Source organism: Eutrigla gurnardus, assembly GCF_963514095.1.
Source record: "Eutrigla gurnardus genome assembly, chromosome: 22".
NCBI classification, from domain to species: Eukaryota; Metazoa; Chordata; class Actinopteri; order Perciformes; family Triglidae; genus Eutrigla; species Eutrigla gurnardus.
The window spans coordinates 13089576-13107243 of record NC_139933.1 but is presented as its reverse complement, the minus strand read 5'-3'; the positions used below and the strand labels follow the sequence as shown (position 1 = coordinate 13107243).

The 17668-nt window shown below is 43.3% G+C and overlaps 1 protein-coding gene and 1 pseudogene across 3 annotated transcripts in view; one reads left to right on the top strand and one right to left on the bottom strand.

The window, feature by feature from the left end:
• The window catches only part of LOC311008500 (microfibril-associated glycoprotein 4 pseudogene), a 242541-nt pseudogene that overhangs the window by 193053 nt on the left and 31820 nt on the right, over positions 1 to 17668 (bottom strand). The window lies entirely within an intron of this gene.
• Positions 602 to 17226, top strand: LOC311033159 (cGMP-dependent protein kinase 1-like). Of its 2 annotated transcripts, XM_084040397.1 has the most exons (11): positions 602 to 665; positions 1712 to 1786; positions 9707 to 9803; positions 11195 to 11334; positions 11948 to 12037; positions 12318 to 12459; positions 12872 to 13035; positions 13114 to 13236; positions 13336 to 13398; positions 13505 to 13571; positions 14065 to 17226. In XM_084040397.1, the coding sequence occupies exons 2-11, from the start codon at positions 1746 to 1748 to the stop codon at positions 14161 to 14163; spliced, it is 1026 nt and encodes a 341-aa protein (XP_083896523.1). In that variant the 5' UTR covers positions 602 to 665; positions 1712 to 1745; the 3' UTR covers positions 14164 to 17226. The 2 variants fall into 2 exon arrangements, with proteins under 2 accessions (XP_083896523.1, XP_083896524.1); XM_084040398.1 differs by lacking the exons at positions 602 to 665; positions 1712 to 1786 and adding an exon at positions 9526 to 9568.

Here is a 17668-nt window from a genome sequence, read left to right as displayed (position 1 = left end):
TAATGTTTAAGGTATATCATAATAATAATAATAATAAACTTTATGTTTATATCTAATAATATTAATAATAATAATATTTAGGCAGCCACATTCTCAGGTTGACCATCAACAACTTTAAAAGGAAAATGGTCTCTGGAGGTCTGAGGTCATGTGACATGTTTCATGGCATATTGATTGATGAGAAGCACACACTAAAAACATGGAAGATCACAGGACTAAAAGCCTCGCCGACATGTTGAGACAGAAAATCGATGCCGTCCTCACAAGTTCACATTGTCCTGATTGGTTGAGATGTCCATAGGATCAACACATGTGTTTCCTCGTGGTCATTTGACGATGTCTCTGTGTTGTGATTGGCTGGATCATGACATGTCGCCGTTTCACCCTGTTGAGGTGCAAAGTGGCATCCGTGTGTTCAAAGCGTCTGAGTTTTTTATTAGATCTCTATTTATTCATCAGAGGTTTTACTGTCACCATTTAGGCCAGTAATGTGACACAGTGTGCGCGCGTGTGTGTGTGTGTGTGTGTGTGTGTGTGTGTGTGTGTGTGTGTGTGTGTGTGTGTGTGTGTGTGTGTGTGTGTGTGTGTTGGATCCACAGGGAGGATGTGAGAACAGCAAACGTCATCGCTGCCGAGGCCGTCACCTGTCTGGTCATCGACCGAGAGTAAGACACACACACACACACACACACACACATTATGCAGAACGACTCAGAATGAGTTTTATATCACCATCGTATTATAATTGTTATTATTATTGTAAACGATGTTTACACAGTATTTTAAATAAAGTAGAGTACAAAGAACAACATTTTGTCTTTTTGCACTTTTATCAGTTGTGGGAAATATATTTTCTCAAGTACTGTACAAATATGAGATACTTGTACTTTACTGGAGGTTTTTCTACTTCTTGACTACATCAGAGTAAATATTGTACTTTTTACTGAACTACATTTATTTAACAACTAAGTTACAAATTCAGATCATTACAACTAAATGCTTTCAATAATAAATGATGATGTATTTAGTAGATTAAACTAAATATAATCAACAATCAATTAGATGTATTATTATATTATTATATTATATATTATATTATATTATTATGATTAAATTAAATATAAACTGTAGTACATTGATGTATTATTATAGATTAAACTAGCAGCAGTATATTTATTTAGTCATTAAACTGAACATTCAAGTGATGAACACATTAATCAAATATTATAACATACATTATTATTTTCATGTTGATACTTTTGTACTTTTAACGAACATGTTGAATACAGACAGAGTATTTATTCAATGTGGTATTAGTACTTTTACTGCAGTACTTTGTTACTGAACCTTTAACACGCAATAAATTCACTGAGTGAAGCTGTTGGTTTATTTAAAGCAGCCTGCTGCCCCCTGCTGGTACACACACACACACACACATAAAATACTAATAATATAAAATACTATTAATATAAATACTAATATAAAATAATACAATAATAATATGTAAGATAATGTTAATATAAAAGAGTAATATTTTAAAATACTAATAATATAAAATAATAATAATATAAAATACTAACAATATGAACTAATAATAATGATAATTTAAAACACTCAGTATAAAATACTAATATTATAAAATAAATAATAGTAGGCTATAAAATACTAATAATAGAAATAATAAAAAATCTGTGTGTTTCTTCCTCCTCAGCTCGTTCAAGCATCTGATTGGTGGACTGGACGACATGTCGAACCGTGGATATGAGGACGCCGAAGCTAAAGCCAAGTAGGTTCAACAGATATAAATATAATAAACGTTCATTTATCTCTTTGTTCATATTTAGTTTTGGTCAGTTACTAAAATTCTGAAACACAAAAGTGGAGCTCCAACATAAATTAACCTCTGAATATTTTATCAATTGAATCATCTTTCAAGCAAAATTCAAAACATTTGTATTTTACGTCAAATTAATTGAGAAAATATTCTGCAGATTAAAGGATAATGAAAACAATATTTGTTGCAAACTGAAACACTGACAGTGATGGAATTTCTCTCTGTGAGAATAAATCAATAGAAACCTGTTTGTGATACCAAAATGTAATATCAATAACCACATGAAAAGGATGCTGAAATAACTCTATAATGATGGTGATCAGTAAAAAGTATGAAGTCATGCTTTGTTAGGACTGTCTGCAAGACGACAAACTAACTACTTTTAAAATGCTTGTTTTCTGAATGGAGTCTGTTGTTTTACTCCATCAACACTCCAAATAAGGTCATCTAGACATAAATACGGCAGAGACTTTGCTGTTTAGATCACAGACCGTCTCTGTTTTCTCCACATAGTCTGGTCTGGTCTCTGGCCTAATGTGAGCTACTATCACCTCTGGGGTACCACAGTCAGTCTGTGGTGTGGTCTGAACTCTTGGTTTCCCTCCAACGTTTCGACAGCAGTAAATGATCCTCTTATGTAAGGACTAATAATACACAACCAGGTGACTTTGAAGGACTCGGACTCGTAACCGGAGACTTGAAGTGACCAGCTGTTGTCTTTTCATGACAACAAACTGAACGTTACGTTGGATGATCACAAGAGTCGGTGGAAGTTTTTAGGTGAAGCAACACCAGGAAATAACACGCTCAATAACATTGAAAAGGTTTTTGTGAATTTTGTCTTATGAATCAAATGTCAAAAGTACCAAAAAAATCAGTATTTATCAAACATGCACCCTGGTCATACACACACCAGCACTGATAAATCCCACACATTCTAAACCACCATGCTCGTGCACATTTGCATCCAGAAACGCCCCCAATTAACCTTGTACACTCTCCACTGCCCAGCAGTTCCAGCGTGTCCTTCCTCCTCTGAAACATATATCCGCTTCCTCCTCCCCGGATCATCTGCAGCTGTGTTAATCAGCTGCTCCCGTGAGCCACCCCCTACACACCTCTCTCTCTCCTGCAGTCTGATGCTGCACCACACCCACCACGACATACCCCCACCAATTGACCCCCCCACCCCCTGTGGGAGCAAGAGAGGAAGTCAGCCACAACCATCTGCACCCTGGCCTATGGATCACCGTGAACTTAAAGGGATAGTTCCGAATTTTGGACATAAGACCTATTTTCCAAGTGAGCCGGTGTGTTCGAGACCTCTGGAGACGTTTTCAAGAAATTTCATTCAGTTCTTCTAGTTGCCGAGTTCGCTTATGCTATGGCTAGCGCAAGTCAATCGTAGCTAGCATGGCATTAAAAACAGTCTTGCCCACTCCACAGTGCACCTGAGGCAAATCCATTGTAACGGCAGACTATCGATGTACATATGTGTTGATAGAATGTTTGAAATAAAACCAACCTTGCATTTTTAAGGATTTATGTCTCAGCAGCAGCAGCAGCGTGTCATACTTCCTAGTAGGCTATGGCAGTGGCGGAGTGATATCACCTAGCACTTATAAGTTACCGGTTCTATAATAGTTTGTTTACCTGCTGTCATTGCTACAGACGCAGAGTAGCCTGCAGTGCTAGTTTCTTCAATCTCACAGAAATGGACACTTTTGGAGAATATACTGAAACTTTTGAAGACTCTGATGAAGAGTTTTTTTCCACCCAAACCCAACCGTACCTGTACGAGCCTGAATATACAGAGGAAGAATTGCGCGAGAGGGATGCTCAAAGGGCAGAACGTGAACGAGCGTCTGTGGAGACCGAGATAGCCCCCGCTGGAGCTGAGAACAGGGACTGAACAAACTGAGACTGGTGGTGCCAGGAGGGAATCCCCCGCAACGCGTCCAAGGGTTTACGGGTCTACGGACGGAGCAGAGGTCCGGGTTCGCGGTGCGTAATTGTGGGCTCGCGTGGCTGTGGGCTGCCCGGTGTTTGCGTGAGGTCCAATCGCTTTTCACCCAGGTCTGAGGGCATGAGTCCCGACAATTCGTCCCGGTTCGATTGCCTATTTACGGGCAGTATTTCGGGCGGCGCGTCTTAGAGTTTTGAGTCCGACGGAGAGTCCGCATGTGTGGATTCGCGGAGCCGCCCGCTGCCCGGTGTTGGTCTGCGGTCCAAGGGCTTTTCACCCAGCTCTGAGGGCACAAGGCCCGACTATTCGTCAGTGTTCATGTGTCTATTTACCGGAGGGAATCCCCGCAACGCGTCCGGGGGTTTAGGGTTCTCCGGACGGAGCAGTGGTCTGGGTTTGCGGTGCGTAATTGTGGCTTCGCGTGGCCGTGGGCTGCCCGGTGTTTGAGTGAGCTCCGAGGGCTTGTCAGACAGCCTTGGGGGTATAAGTGCCGACAGTTCGGCCCGGTTCGATTGCCTATTTACGGGCAAAAGCAAAGTAAAGTTCCGCTGCTGCTGAGAAACTAGTTCCTCAAAAAATGGATGATTCATGCGATGCAAGGTTAGTTTTGTTTCAAATATTATTCTATCAACACAGATATGTACATCGACAGTCTAGTGTTTTAATTTATTTGCCTCGGGTGCACTGTGGAGTGGGCAAGACTGTTTTTAATGCCTGTCTAGCTAAGAACCATTGACTTGCGCTAGCCATAGCATAAGCGAACTCGGCAACTAGAAGAACTGAATGAAATTTCTTGAAAACTTCTCCAGACATCTCGAACACACCGGCTCACTTGGAAAATAGGTCTTATGTCCAAAATTCTGAACAATCCCTTTAAAAGCCTGTAAAGCCAGATACCACCGGATGATCCAGGCATTGGCGTCCTTCATGCGGTGGAGCGACTGGAAGGGGATGTGGTCCGAACAGGTGAATAGGCACCCCAGCAGGTCATCTCATGGTGTCGACCACCCACCGGATATATCCAAACACTCCTTCTCGATCATACTGTAGCGTGTCCGGCTGATGTAAAGGGCCGGGCGATTGACCCCCTGTACCTGCTGGGACAAAACGGCCCCCAGCCCCCTGTTTGATTTATCCGTCCGGCACCTTTCCGGGTGAGGTCAATCAGAGGACTGGTCAGGTCTGCAAAATTCAGAATGGACCGCCGATAATTCCCAGCCAGTTCCAGAAACTGTCCCACGTCCTTTTTGGTCTTTGGCCTCAGGCAGGCTGCAATCACCGTGGTTTTATCTACCTGAAGCCGCACCTGCCATCAGCCCAAGTGGTACCCCAGGTACAGTACCTCTCTCCGTCCAACCGCACATTTCTTTGGGTTGGCTGTGAGCCCTGCACGCCTTAGTGACTCGAACACAGCTGCCTCCTGCTGCATATGCTCCGCCCAGCTGTCGCTGTGGATGATGACATCATCCAGATAGGCAGCAGCATATTCGGTGTGAGGATGCATCACTCGGTCAATGAGGCATTAAAAGATGGTTGGGGTACCAAACAACCCGAACGGAAGTGTCATGAATTTGTACAAACTGTACAGAGTGGAGTGGAGTGGACTCTGGAGACAAGGGAATCTGTCAGTAGCCCTTGGGTAAATCCAGCCGAGCCGTGCCTAACCAATCCAGGAGCTCATCGATCCGGGCATTGGGTAAATCTGCGTTGCCCCACCCCTGTCCCAGCGCACAACCTCATAATCAACGTCACCCACTCGCCGTGTGACCACAAAGGGACCTTGCCACTTGTTGAGTAATTAGGAGCTGGAAGTAGGGAGCAATACAAGTACCTTATCTCCCGGTGATAATTGTCTAAGTGTAGTTCCTCTGTTGTACAGGCGTGGTTGACGTTCCTGGGCCTGGAGCAGGTTCTCCTTAGGCTGGGTGAACCCTGCCTGAAACTTCCGGGAAATTTGGATTTCGCTCGGCAGTTTAGGCTGGACACCCTCAGGCTTACTTTCGCTGTTACATTGCCAGAATCTTTGGCTCCAATCAGAAACGGCCATTCTCTCCTGGCACGCTATTGGCCGGTGACGTGACGATGACGAAACATAAGCGACGCGAAGCAGCTGTCCGGAAAGTTGCTCTGATTGGTTGTAGGACTATCCAATTGCGTACGGAGTCATTTGAACGATGCCCATTGATCCCGCCTCTTGAGCAGTAGAAACAAAGCGCAGCTTCCCCAGACTAATGTTCAATCTTAAAAGATTGACCTTAGTATGGTGAAAACCAGACTAGGTTCTCCTGTGATAGCTGACCCAATGTTTGGAGTTCTGCTCTCACGTCCAGGACTTATTGAACCTTATGTTTGCTGGGGCTTGGACCATCCTCCCAGTTTTCTTTAATTAGGTCCAGCATCCCTCATGGTTTTCTGGCAAACAGCAGCTCAAAAAGGAGAAAATCCTGTGGAGGCCTGGGGAACCTCCCGCACTGCAAACGGAGGATCCACCTACTTATCCCAATTATCCTCATCCTCGTGCACAAACTTATGAATCATGGACTTCAAAGTCTTATTCAGACGCTCCACCAGACCGTCAGTCTGAGGGTGGCAAACACTGGTCCGAATAGATTTGATGCCCAGTAATCTGTACAGTTCCCAACGATGGTGTGCAGCGGCATTGCCTCCAGATATCGCGTTACACTAACACAAATCGATATCCACCTGCACTCTGGTAAAATGCCAATCTGTTCAAACAGGACCTCTATCAGTGGTAATGGGCGCAAAGGTGCCAATAGAAACTGGCCAGTCAATTGCATGTGACCGCCCATCCGGTTAACGTGAGTCGCCCAGAAATCATTTCCTGGCACAGTCTGATGGGAGAATAAATTGAAGCATGTCAACACGTTCTAGTAGGAACCTGAAAGACAAGAATGAACCAGAAAAGGTTGTCTTCAATTATGAGCTTTGTTTAGATTAATAAATATCTCATAATTATGACAAAATTAAGACGTGCTCGTTATTTGCTTACCGGTAATATACACTGTTGCCCATAAAGTTGGAATATTTATTTTATTCGGTTTATTTCCAGGTGAAATGAATTAATGCATAACGTTCTTTTGCTATAAAAGACAAATTATTACTTTATGGGCAACCATCTATTTGATCACTTTCAGATTTGTATTCCTTTTAGGTCTCTTCAGTTTTAAGTTTAAATTCAAAAACATTTTAAATTCGAAAACATTTTACATTTAATAGGAATTTTTACCTCTAAAGAAGAAGAATGTAAACTTAAGTCCTTAAGTTAAAGTTGTAATCCTTAAGATTTGAGATATGATGCTTCTAGCGGCCTCTTTGGCGGTAGATGTAACTGCAGGCAAGCCGCTGGGACCTCATCCCCTGTCTCTCATCTGCGTGAGGCCTTCAAATTCTCCACACTGAAAGGAGGTCTGTCATTTTCCCTCGTTCACGGTCACTTTGCTTCTTGATTACTTGCCCTAATTCACTTCAATTCATTTTTTTTGTTCAGCAGTAATGAAATGTACCTGGCTATGACGGTCAAACACTTTAGACTAGAGGGAGCTTGACTCAGCAGAGTGAAGTTACCCATTTCCGATTACAATGAAACGCAGCATACACTTCCGTTTGAATTTTGCGCGGGAATGCCCAGAAACAGAGATCCTATTTCTGGGCAAAGCAGCAAGTAGAAGCACTTTCATTAGTGGGTAATATGATCAACCACCATTGTTTTAACTCACTCTTTGATATATAGTAACTTAAAACTCACTTGTAAAAGATATATATATATATATATATATAAAAGTTATTCTTCCCTGGTTAAATAAAGGTAGAATAAAATAAATAAATAAAAGAAAGTTAAATAGATGAACATGTTACAGACTACAACTGATGTGAGAATATCCATCCATCCATCCATCCATCTATTGTCTACCGCTTATCCTGTATTCAGGGTCGCGGGGGGCTGGAGCCGTTCCCAGCTGTCATTGGGCGAAGGCAGGGTTCACCTGGACAGGACGCCAGTCCATCACAGGGCCGACATGTAGAGACAGACAACCATTCACACTCACACCTACGGGCAATTTAGAGTCATCAATTAACCTATCCCCATCCTGCATGTCTTTGGACTGTGGGAGGAAGCTGGAGAACCCGGAGAAAACCCACGCTTACACGGGGAGAACATGCAAACTCCACACAGAAGGAACCCGAACTCGACCTGGGAATCGAACCGGGACCCTCTTGCTGTGAGGCGACAGTGCTACCCACTACACCACCGTGCAGCCCCTGATGTGGGAATACTTCAAGTTAATTATAAATATAGTTTTATAGGTTGAACTCTGCAGTTAATCTCTCACATTATAACAAACTATCTTTAGAGTCGACTGACCAGCAGCTACTGTTTCTGTAGAAACCTGATTCCACAGAGTCGGTTTCCAGGAAATACACACACACAAACACACACAAGTACACTCACGCACGCACACACACATGCAAAGAAACCCTCATGCACACACACACACATACACACACAAACATGCACACACACACACACAAACGCGTACACACACACACACACACACACACACGCACATAAACACACACAAACACTGAGTGTTCTTTAGTTTATTTATATTATTCTCTTACATTTTAGATGGTTTTATATTTAAAATCATTATTTTTATTAAACCCCGTTCATCCATTTCCCACTATTCACAGTACTTGTGGGGTTCCACAGGATTCTGGTCTTGGTCCTTTATATTTTCCACATACATGCTGATATGTAACATTTATTTCTATTGAACATCGTCCTCGTAAAACCTTCTAATCTACAGTATTTTAAATCAACATCCACGCCAACCAATGAGTGAACTGAGAGTCACCAGTTAACACGGTCACCGGTTAAACTGCAAAACCGTCCTGATCCTGATCCTGTCTGGATTCTGTTTTATCTTTGACTTCCTTTGACTCGTGTTACGAGATTTGCACAAATCAACATAAATACTGCATGAATTAGTTGTTTACCATCCTGGTAACTCTTCCTGTCTGTCTGTCTGTCCGTCTGTCCTCTGGGTTCGAGGTCAGGTCTGTCTCTCCTGCAGTCTGTTTACTGGCCGAACCTCTGAGCAACGTGTCCATGTGCTAATAATAGCCGAGGTGGCTTTCCAGCCTGCAGGACTGAGTCAGTGTGAACAACGTCTGGACTAAAGGACAAACCTCTCGGAGGCAGTCCTCAGTCCTGGTTTCAGTTTGAGCGCACTCAGTCGGACTTCCAGTCTGGATATCAATGTTGAGATTGAGGTCTTGAATATTGTACAAGTTTCCATCGAGACCACTAATAGGGCCTCTGGATTCTGACGGTGTCCCCCTTCGGCTCAGGACCAGCACCATTCGTGACCTTGATGCACACGGAGCTGGAGGACCTGGCAGCCTCGCAGCACCACAGGTCCCACCAGACCAGAACCTCGTATCTGGATCGCCACCATGTGACCTGGAAGTGGCGTTCTTCCTTTGAGACGGTTCTCCTGCAGACGCTGTGCCGAACTTTTTCATGAGAACAGAGAACTCCTTCCGTGCTGCCTTCAAGGACCCCGAATAAACCTGAAGATTAAGACGTTTCTGTGATTTGTACTGGTAGATACATTTTGGCGATGAGAGAGCTGCTCCCCCGTCTCCCCCGCCCCCCCCCCGTCCTCATCCCCCTCCCCCGTCACCTCCTTCTCCATCCAGACCTCCAGGAAGTTCCCATTCTTCCACGTTGTCAAATGCTGCAGGTAAACCATCGGTCCCACGACCCGTCGGTCCCACGACTTCTGGGTGGAGACACCAAACCGTGTCCTGCTCTGCCACTCAATGTGATGCTGTGTTTTCCCGTGTTCAGTGAAGGCATCTCTGTGTGGTTGTGTGTGCAGGTACGAGGCGGAGAACGCCTTCTTCTCCGGGCTGAAGCTGACGGACTTCGACATCATCGACACGCTCGGCGTCGGTGGTTTTGGACGCGTCGAGCTGGTACGATCAGGTCTACAGGGCTTTATTTACCGGTCAGAGACCAGATCCAGATCAGGGATGGAGGTCAGTTCTAGTTAGTATGAGACGAGACTCAGCACTGGATCAGATGATGGTGAGGTCACAAAGTGGTGTGAGTTAAAACCAGTTTCAGGTCCGTTTGGAACCAGATTATTATTCAGAGTTATGATTTATACACCGGGCTGCATGGTGGTGTTGTGGGTAGCACTATCGCCTCACAGCGAGAGGGTCCCGGGTTTGATTCCCGGGTCGGGTTCCTTCTGTGTGGAGTTTGCATGTTCTCCCTGTGTAAGTGTGGGTTCTCTCCGGGTTCTCCGGCGTCCTCCCACAGTCCAAAGACATGCAGGATGAGGATAGGTTCATTGAGTGACTCTAAATTTCCCGTAGGTGTGAATGTGAGCGTGAATGGTTGTCTGTCTCTACATGTTAACCCTGTGATAGACTGGCGTCCTGTCCAGGGTGTACCTTGCCTTTGCCCAATGTCAGCTGGGATCGGCTCCAGCCCCCCCGCGACCCTGAATATAGGATAAGCGGTAGACGATGGATGGATAATTTATACACCACTGCATGTGTGTGTGTGGTTTAATTTGTGTGTGTGTGTGTGTGTGTGTGTGTGTGTGTGTGTGTGTGTGTGTGTGTGTGTGTGCTGAGCTATTTGCAGTAACTATTTTCAGTGGAGTATCAGTGCTGGTAACTGGAAACCAGTCCCCATCATGTGATTCCCAGTCTTGTTCTGGTTCTGAGTCTGGACACACTATATAAACCCAGCAGTTCCTTATAAGATGGATGGAAACTGCAGAGGATTGTGGGATGTTGGGGCGGTGGGTCAGATTTCAGGTTTGGACGGTCCTGAAGGTCTGAGGGGGAACCCTGCAGAGGGTTTGCCCAAAAATAGGAAGGAATCCCTGCTCAGGGTTTCCCATCATGCTTCTGGAGATATTTTGAGTGGGTGAGTCAGAGCGTAACTCTACTCGGAGGAAAACAGCGACCTCTGACCTCCAGACAGCTTCTGAGGTTCCCGTCGTATGCAGGTTTTGAGCATCTGCTGGGGGATCTCCTTACAGCTGGTTCAGGTCTTTATGCTAAGCTAAGCTAACTGGTTGCTGCTTGTAGCTTAATGTTTGGTGTTCAGGCATCCAGAAATAAGATTGTGTCACATTGTCTTCATGACGCCGCTATTTATCTCTGATCCTCGGGTCCTTTTAGATCTCTGATCCTAAATCTCTGATCCTTTTAGATCTCTGAAGACTTTTTAAAACATATTTTTGACCCACTTTGCCTTACTTTCCATATATTCTGGATGAGTAAAATAAGTGAGAAGGACTCAGATTGCTGTCAGCAGGTCTGACTGACCCGACGAGGTCTTTCTTCAGGTGCAGCTGAAGAACGAGGAGGCCAAGACCTTCGCCATGAAGATCCTGAAGAAGCGCCACATCGTAGACACGAGACAACAGGAACACATCCGCTCAGAGAAACACATCATGACCGAGGCTCACTCCAGCTTCATCGTCAGGTCAGTATGATGTCATCATCGCCATTGTTGTCCTTATCATCATCATCACTAAGTGCCTTTTATAGTGAAAACATTGAACCTGCAGCAGCGTCTTAGACATGAACCAGGTTTCAGGCACGGATCACACAGAGACTTCTAAAATGCCACTTGGCAAAGTGCGACATCTTCAATCAGCTGATGGTCTGGTGTAGTGGGGGTGTGACATCATCACCCATCTGATCAGACGTGGAGCTGTTGATGTTGATGTTGAGGCAAGAAATCTAGAGTTCATCCTGATTAATAACGACTGATATCAAACTTTCATTGTCTGCCATCAAAACAGGAAGGAAAAGGTTGAGTAGTTAAGCCCCGCCTCTAGCTCTTTGATTGGCTGCCTGGGTTTGACAGTGACATGTGGTGAGATTCTGGTTGAGAAGTTGAGAATATTTGAACTTCCTTAAAGCTGATTATTGGGTGATTTATTTTATAAACCTATAAACCTGGTTTTGAAAAAGATATTTACATAAAAGCCGAGAGTCTTTTAAATCGTATAAATCAAATCACCATGGTAACAGAAAAAAACCTGTCACATAAAATGAGGATGAATGTGAAGTTTGTGATGTTGTGTGTTCAGGTTGTACCGGACGTTTAAAGACAGTAAGTACCTCTACATGCTGATGGAGGCGTGTCTGGGAGGAGAGCTGTGGACCATTCTGAGGGACAGGTACGCTTCCTTTACCTTCACTCAGCAATAAAAGACAGGAAGTTTCGGGTTGTTGTGGTGCTGATGGACAAACACTGTTTACATCCTTTATTTTATGATCAGAAAAAAGCAAATAAGCACTGAAACAAGACGTCTATAGAGAGGCAAAGCCCCGCCCCTTCCTGTGTCCCCATGTGACCAACAGAAAAATACTTGATCTAATATGATGACATTTTGAATGTAACCAACCTGACTGGCGGGCAGTGGCGAAGCTAACACCAGTTTGACTTTGTGTTTTCAGAGGTTCGTTTGAAGACTCGACCACCAGGTTCTACACAGCCTGCGTGGTGGAAGCCTTCGCCTACCTGCACGCCAAAGGCATCATATACAGAGACCTGAAACCTGAGAACCTCATCCTGGACAGCCGGGGATACGCCAAGCTGGTACTTCTATATTATTAACATGTGAAGAGGAATCTAGCAGTAGCTTCTACTTTCTGATAGATCCTCTAATGTTCAATAATAAATGACTAACAGTACAAAATGGGACATATATATCATCCTTTTATTTAAACGTGTTTCAAGCTTGAGATTCTGTCCAGAGACCAGCAGCAGCCAATCAGAGTCTCATGTGATCAAAGAGGAACTGAACATGAATGTAGGGATGCACCATTCAGTTTTATGTCGTTTTTTTGCTACCCACAAAAAAACATTAACATTAACATTATTATCTGGAGGATGAATTATTTTAATATATTTGGGCTCTTTGCAGGCACCTCTTGTCACCAACAACACTGATTCTAAGATGTACCAGTGATGTTCTGGTACCAATTCAGTCACTTTTGTTTTTTCCAAGGTGGACTTTGGTTTTGCCAAGAAGATCGGTTTCTGTAAGAAGACTTGGACGTTCTGCGGGACACCAGAGTACGTTGCTCCAGAGATCATCCTCAACAAGGGTCATGATGTCTCAGCAGACTACTGGTCTCTGGGTATCCTAATGTATGAGCTACTGACCGGCAGGTGAGGACGCCAAAAGGAACAACAGTAGAGTCAAACTATTTTTGTTCAGTGTCCTACAGTTTCTCTGTGTGTGTCCAGTCCCCCTTTTTCAGGTCCGGATCCAATGAAAACCTACAATATCATCCTGAGAGGCATCGATATGATCGAGTTCCCAAAAAAGATCACTAAGAACGCCGCCAACCTCATCAAGAAGCTCTGCAGGTAGTGGGCACTGTTTACCTGAGCAGCTCAGATTAACTGTAGAGTAAAAATTCATCGTTTTCACCCCAAAATTAATCTTTGAACCGTTTGTGTCAACAGAGATAATCCCTCAGAAAGACTTGGAAACCTGAAAAACGGAGTCAAAGACATCCAGAAGCACAAGTGAGCGAGTTGAGAGGACGCTGATGCCTGATTGGCTGTTAAAGTTTTCGGTTCAGTGTGGCTTCAAATACCAGATAAATACTAATCTGTCTCTCTGTGTGTTCAGGTGGTTTGAAGGCTTTAACTGGGAGGGTCTGAGGAAAGGAACTCTGACTCCGCCCATCACACCTGATGTGAGTTGAAATACGTTTTTAACAAAATCATGTTAGACGACTGCTGTTTAGTGATATTGTCAATTTTATGGTAAATGACCAAAGATGATTTTTTTTTATTTTATTTTTTTTTATACATATGAGGGTATGTAATGACCACCTGCTATTACGTGACCTGATGACTATGAAGTCATCTTTATTCACTGAATAAAGTGCATTTGGATGTTCTAGTAGATGGACCTTTGATCTCAGAGGATTTAGTAGCATTGAGAAACAGTCACCTGAATGCCTGGTTCAGACTTGGCGTTATCAGCCTGATCCCATCCTCACGACTGTGTCCAGTAAATTACTCCAGGTCATTGGTGACCCAATATATATGACCAGTTGGAGATAGTTGTTGCTTTTACTTCAGTATAAATTTCCCAAATAGCAAACTCTCTGAAGTACTGGCAAGATATGAAGCTTCTGGTCTTTACACATTCTGTATTCTGCAACACCGTGTTGTTCTGTCCAGGTTTCCTCTCTGACCGACACCAGTAACTTCGACAATTTCCCTGAAGACACAGATGAACCGCCACCAGACGACAACTCCGGATGGGATTATGACTTTTAATTCAGCCGGCATTCACACCCAAATCAGCAGGTGGTGAGAAGATGATGACTTCTCACCAGGCTGAACAAAGACGAGGTTCTAGTGCCACCTGGAGGATGTTTTCACCCGAAGCACCTTACTATGACTTTGTAGTTTGTAGCCACATTGTGTCCCCCAGTGCTTTGTGTAGTGAGTGTGCAGAAGGCAGCAGATAGAAAAGGACTTCTCGCTGATCAAACTGGTCCCTTCTAGTGCCTCTAAATGGAGAAACCCTGAGCTGCCAGAACACCTTATAGCTGGAAGAAGCAGAGGATCAAGTGTGAGACAGACCACCTGTTCACATCAACAGTTTCCCCTGCTTCAAAGACCAGGCTACTTCTTTATCAAGTCTCTCAGAGTCGTAAATAGGGCTTAAAGAATCTGCAACCCACTCCTGGTCCAAAGGGGGATACAAGCATGAGCTTGACATTTAGGACCTGGGAAAATCATCCTCAAGATTCGAGAGAGCTGCCAGAAATAAGGAACATAATCAGTCTATCCACAAAAATATGCCTACGGGGCAGAAAATAGGTTTTTGCAATCCAAAGTGTTTCTTTGAACCTGGAACAAGCCTTATTCCTTGTTTGGGTACGTTCATTCATCAGCATTTCCATATATTGCTGCCGGACAGTTTCTATCAAGTCTATAAATCAGCCCTATGTCTTATGTAGGGCTTATATCTGGAACCGAATCACCTTGTAAATTGCTTCTATAATGAGGATTGACTCATTTAGATATGAAACCAGAACAACACAGATTCCTAGTTGTCTGCAGCTGAACTTAGGGTATGTTCACCTGCAGCATCGAACACCCAGCACAGGCCTTGCTTTATGTCCCATATATTGCTGCAACACTTAGGAATAACTTGGACAATAGTTAGGGATGACAACCAGAAACCTGCTGCTTAAACCCATCAGTGAACCCACCAGAGGCAGAAACTGGTAAATCTTAACGGATTCAACAGAAATATTGTCACAAAGTGCTTACCAGAAAACCAGGCAAGGCTGGAATATCAAACTGGCAAAGTGGACTTGGAGCATATCCTACAACATATCTATGTTTAATCAATGGACATAGAGCAACACTGGGGCAGAATTGTACCAGTGTAGAGACAGTAGTTGGTTTCTGGGACTCTTTGCAAAACAGGTTAGGGAAACAATTGTGACCCCAAGTAGGTAAAATCCAGCTGGATGTGATTGAAAATTGAGAACCAAGTCCTATCAGACAATTGAATGCTTCGATTGTCCCCCAGATACCGCCTTAATGACATCGGACACCATGACCCTGTATTTCTGCAGCCCTTGCTCTTGTCAAGTGTCCTCAATCACTGGCTGACACTTGACCTTTGACCCCTTCGATGGAAATCAAACGTTTACAGCTACTACTGCCTATCACAATGAAATCTGGCATTTTTGTGGTCTGGAGGTGGAACTGGTCCTCAGGGGCTTTTCTAATCCTGTGAATCCTGGTGTGGCTCTCTGAGAGGGGGCTGGAGGTGTGGTGGTTGCAGGATGAATTCCTTCTCCGGGGGATGAACACAAACCACAAGTGGAAAGATTTAACTGAAGAGGCAACGTTGAGGTCACCATGATGCCTTCACTTCTCATTTGATTTTCTGGAACTTAAGTTCTAAAGACAGAAAGACTAAATGTTTTGGATGTAGCAGCTGTGGACTTTTCTACTTTTAAACTTTCCTTTTTATCCTTCTTTTTGGTGTGAATCTTTGGATCATAGCATGAGAATAGATATTTTGTACATATTTCCAAGACTTCCTACATATTTTTGCACACACCCACAAACACTCCATTCTCACCAACACACGCACGACTTGGTTGGATTTCTTATCGGCTGTTTGTTTCGAGGTGTTTTAAAGTTATACAAGTCCTATTTGGTTTCTAAGGCTCGTGATATTCAGTGCTTGCTTTTTAACCACCTGCTTTCAGACCTCTGAGTCGCCAACCAACAAGCTGTTTATGGATCTTCCTGGAGTTTCTCATGGAATTGTAGATGTTTTACTTATGCTGCGTAATCTCTAATTTCTTGCGTGCAGTGACTCCTCTTAGTAGGTTTGTAGTTCTTCCACAAACAGAGAGTTTAACCATAAAATGTGATGCATCAATTGATTTGTATGTTTATCCTGTGGCCTTTTGTGAAAGCAGCTGATAGTGGTCTCTCTTTGGTACGAAGCCTCCGTTTGAATCTGTCGTGTAATATTTTTGTAAACTGAGCAAGTGATGTGACTTCTGTGAGCTCTGCATGAAAATATTAGAAATGTTTCAGTTTTCAGGCCCAGAAGGCAAAATACAGTCAGACACAGAGAGAGATCTTCAGACAGGTACGAGGTTAGCTTAGCGTTAGTACGGTGGCGTTTCCGACAGGATTTAGTGAGACTATGGTAGGAGGTCAACGGACGCTCTAGACCAGTGTTTCCCAAACTTTGCTAGTGGGGAGCCACTTTTTTAAAATGCCAAACCATCGTGACCCAGTTCACAACCGTCCTTATCTATAGATCCTCTCTGTAAACCAGCCATTTCAAAGAGACACAACTTTGTTTCACGCATTTGTTATTGAAAACATATTCACATGTTAAATACTTTATAAATGACCAAATCGGTGCATTTAGGCGGGATTGTTCTCAGTCAAACCTTTCTCATCAGATTCTCTGTTATGAGCAGCTGCTTGGTAGCAACAAGCATACGCTAAAACTCCCGGATTAACACCTAATATCTCTAAATGTGAAATATCTTCATTTAGTTCAGGGGAAAGTAATAATATAAACTTCAGCAACACAAACAGACAAACTGAATAGTTTCAATGCAACGTGGAAATCAGTTAGAAAAAAGATGTTTGGACCAGAAGGAGAAATATTAATGTTCATATTGACTTATCGATGATATTTTGTGGTTCTGACTGAGATTGTGGGATTAAGATCATGTATCACTGATTTATTTGTATATAGTGGGAATATAGTTATGATGTCTCAGCTGTTGGCATATTATTATGATTATTATTATTATTATTACTATAGTGGAAGCTGAAGAAACATTCGGACTGCAATGCTCTTTCAGTCTTAAAAGCTTTATGAGAATGACTGTTAAAAAGCAGTTTGATCTGTTTGAAGAATAAAATGAGTAAAAATGAATAGATGTTGCCGTGTTTCAGTTCGCCTCCTTACAGGTACTCCGCTTCCCTCCAGACCACCAGGACTCACTTTGGTCTCATTTTCGAAGGTGAGAATATTTTTCAGCATATTTTATTATCCAGAATCAAATATATATACAGTATATGTTTAAATCTAAACCTGGTTGTCCTACTCAGTTTCTCTTCCTGAACTTTCTTCCATCTTTCGAGCCGTTTCTGATGTCGTCCAGATTATTGAGCTGCCTAAATGACTTATTTTTATTTTACAGGATAAAAAAGTATGAATTTAAGTGCTTGTTAGTGTGCAGCTGATGACTGCTGACCTGTTTCCTCCTCAAACATCCTC

What these genes read in the sequence shown, in the direction of transcription:
- LOC311033159 (XM_084040397.1), top strand. Translation starts at nt 1,746, where the DNA reads ATGTCGAACCGTGGATATGAGGACGCCGAAGCTAAAGCCAA. An exon ending in GACGCCGAAGCTAAAGCCAA is followed by an intron (nt 1,787 to 9,706) that starts GTAGGTTCAACA and finishes TTGTGTGTGCAG; the next exon opens with GTACGAGGCGGAGAACGCCT. An exon ending in CACTCCAGCTTCATCGTCAG is followed by an intron (nt 11,335 to 11,947) that starts GTCAGTATGATG and finishes TTGTGTGTTCAG; the next exon opens with GTTGTACCGGACGTTTAAAG.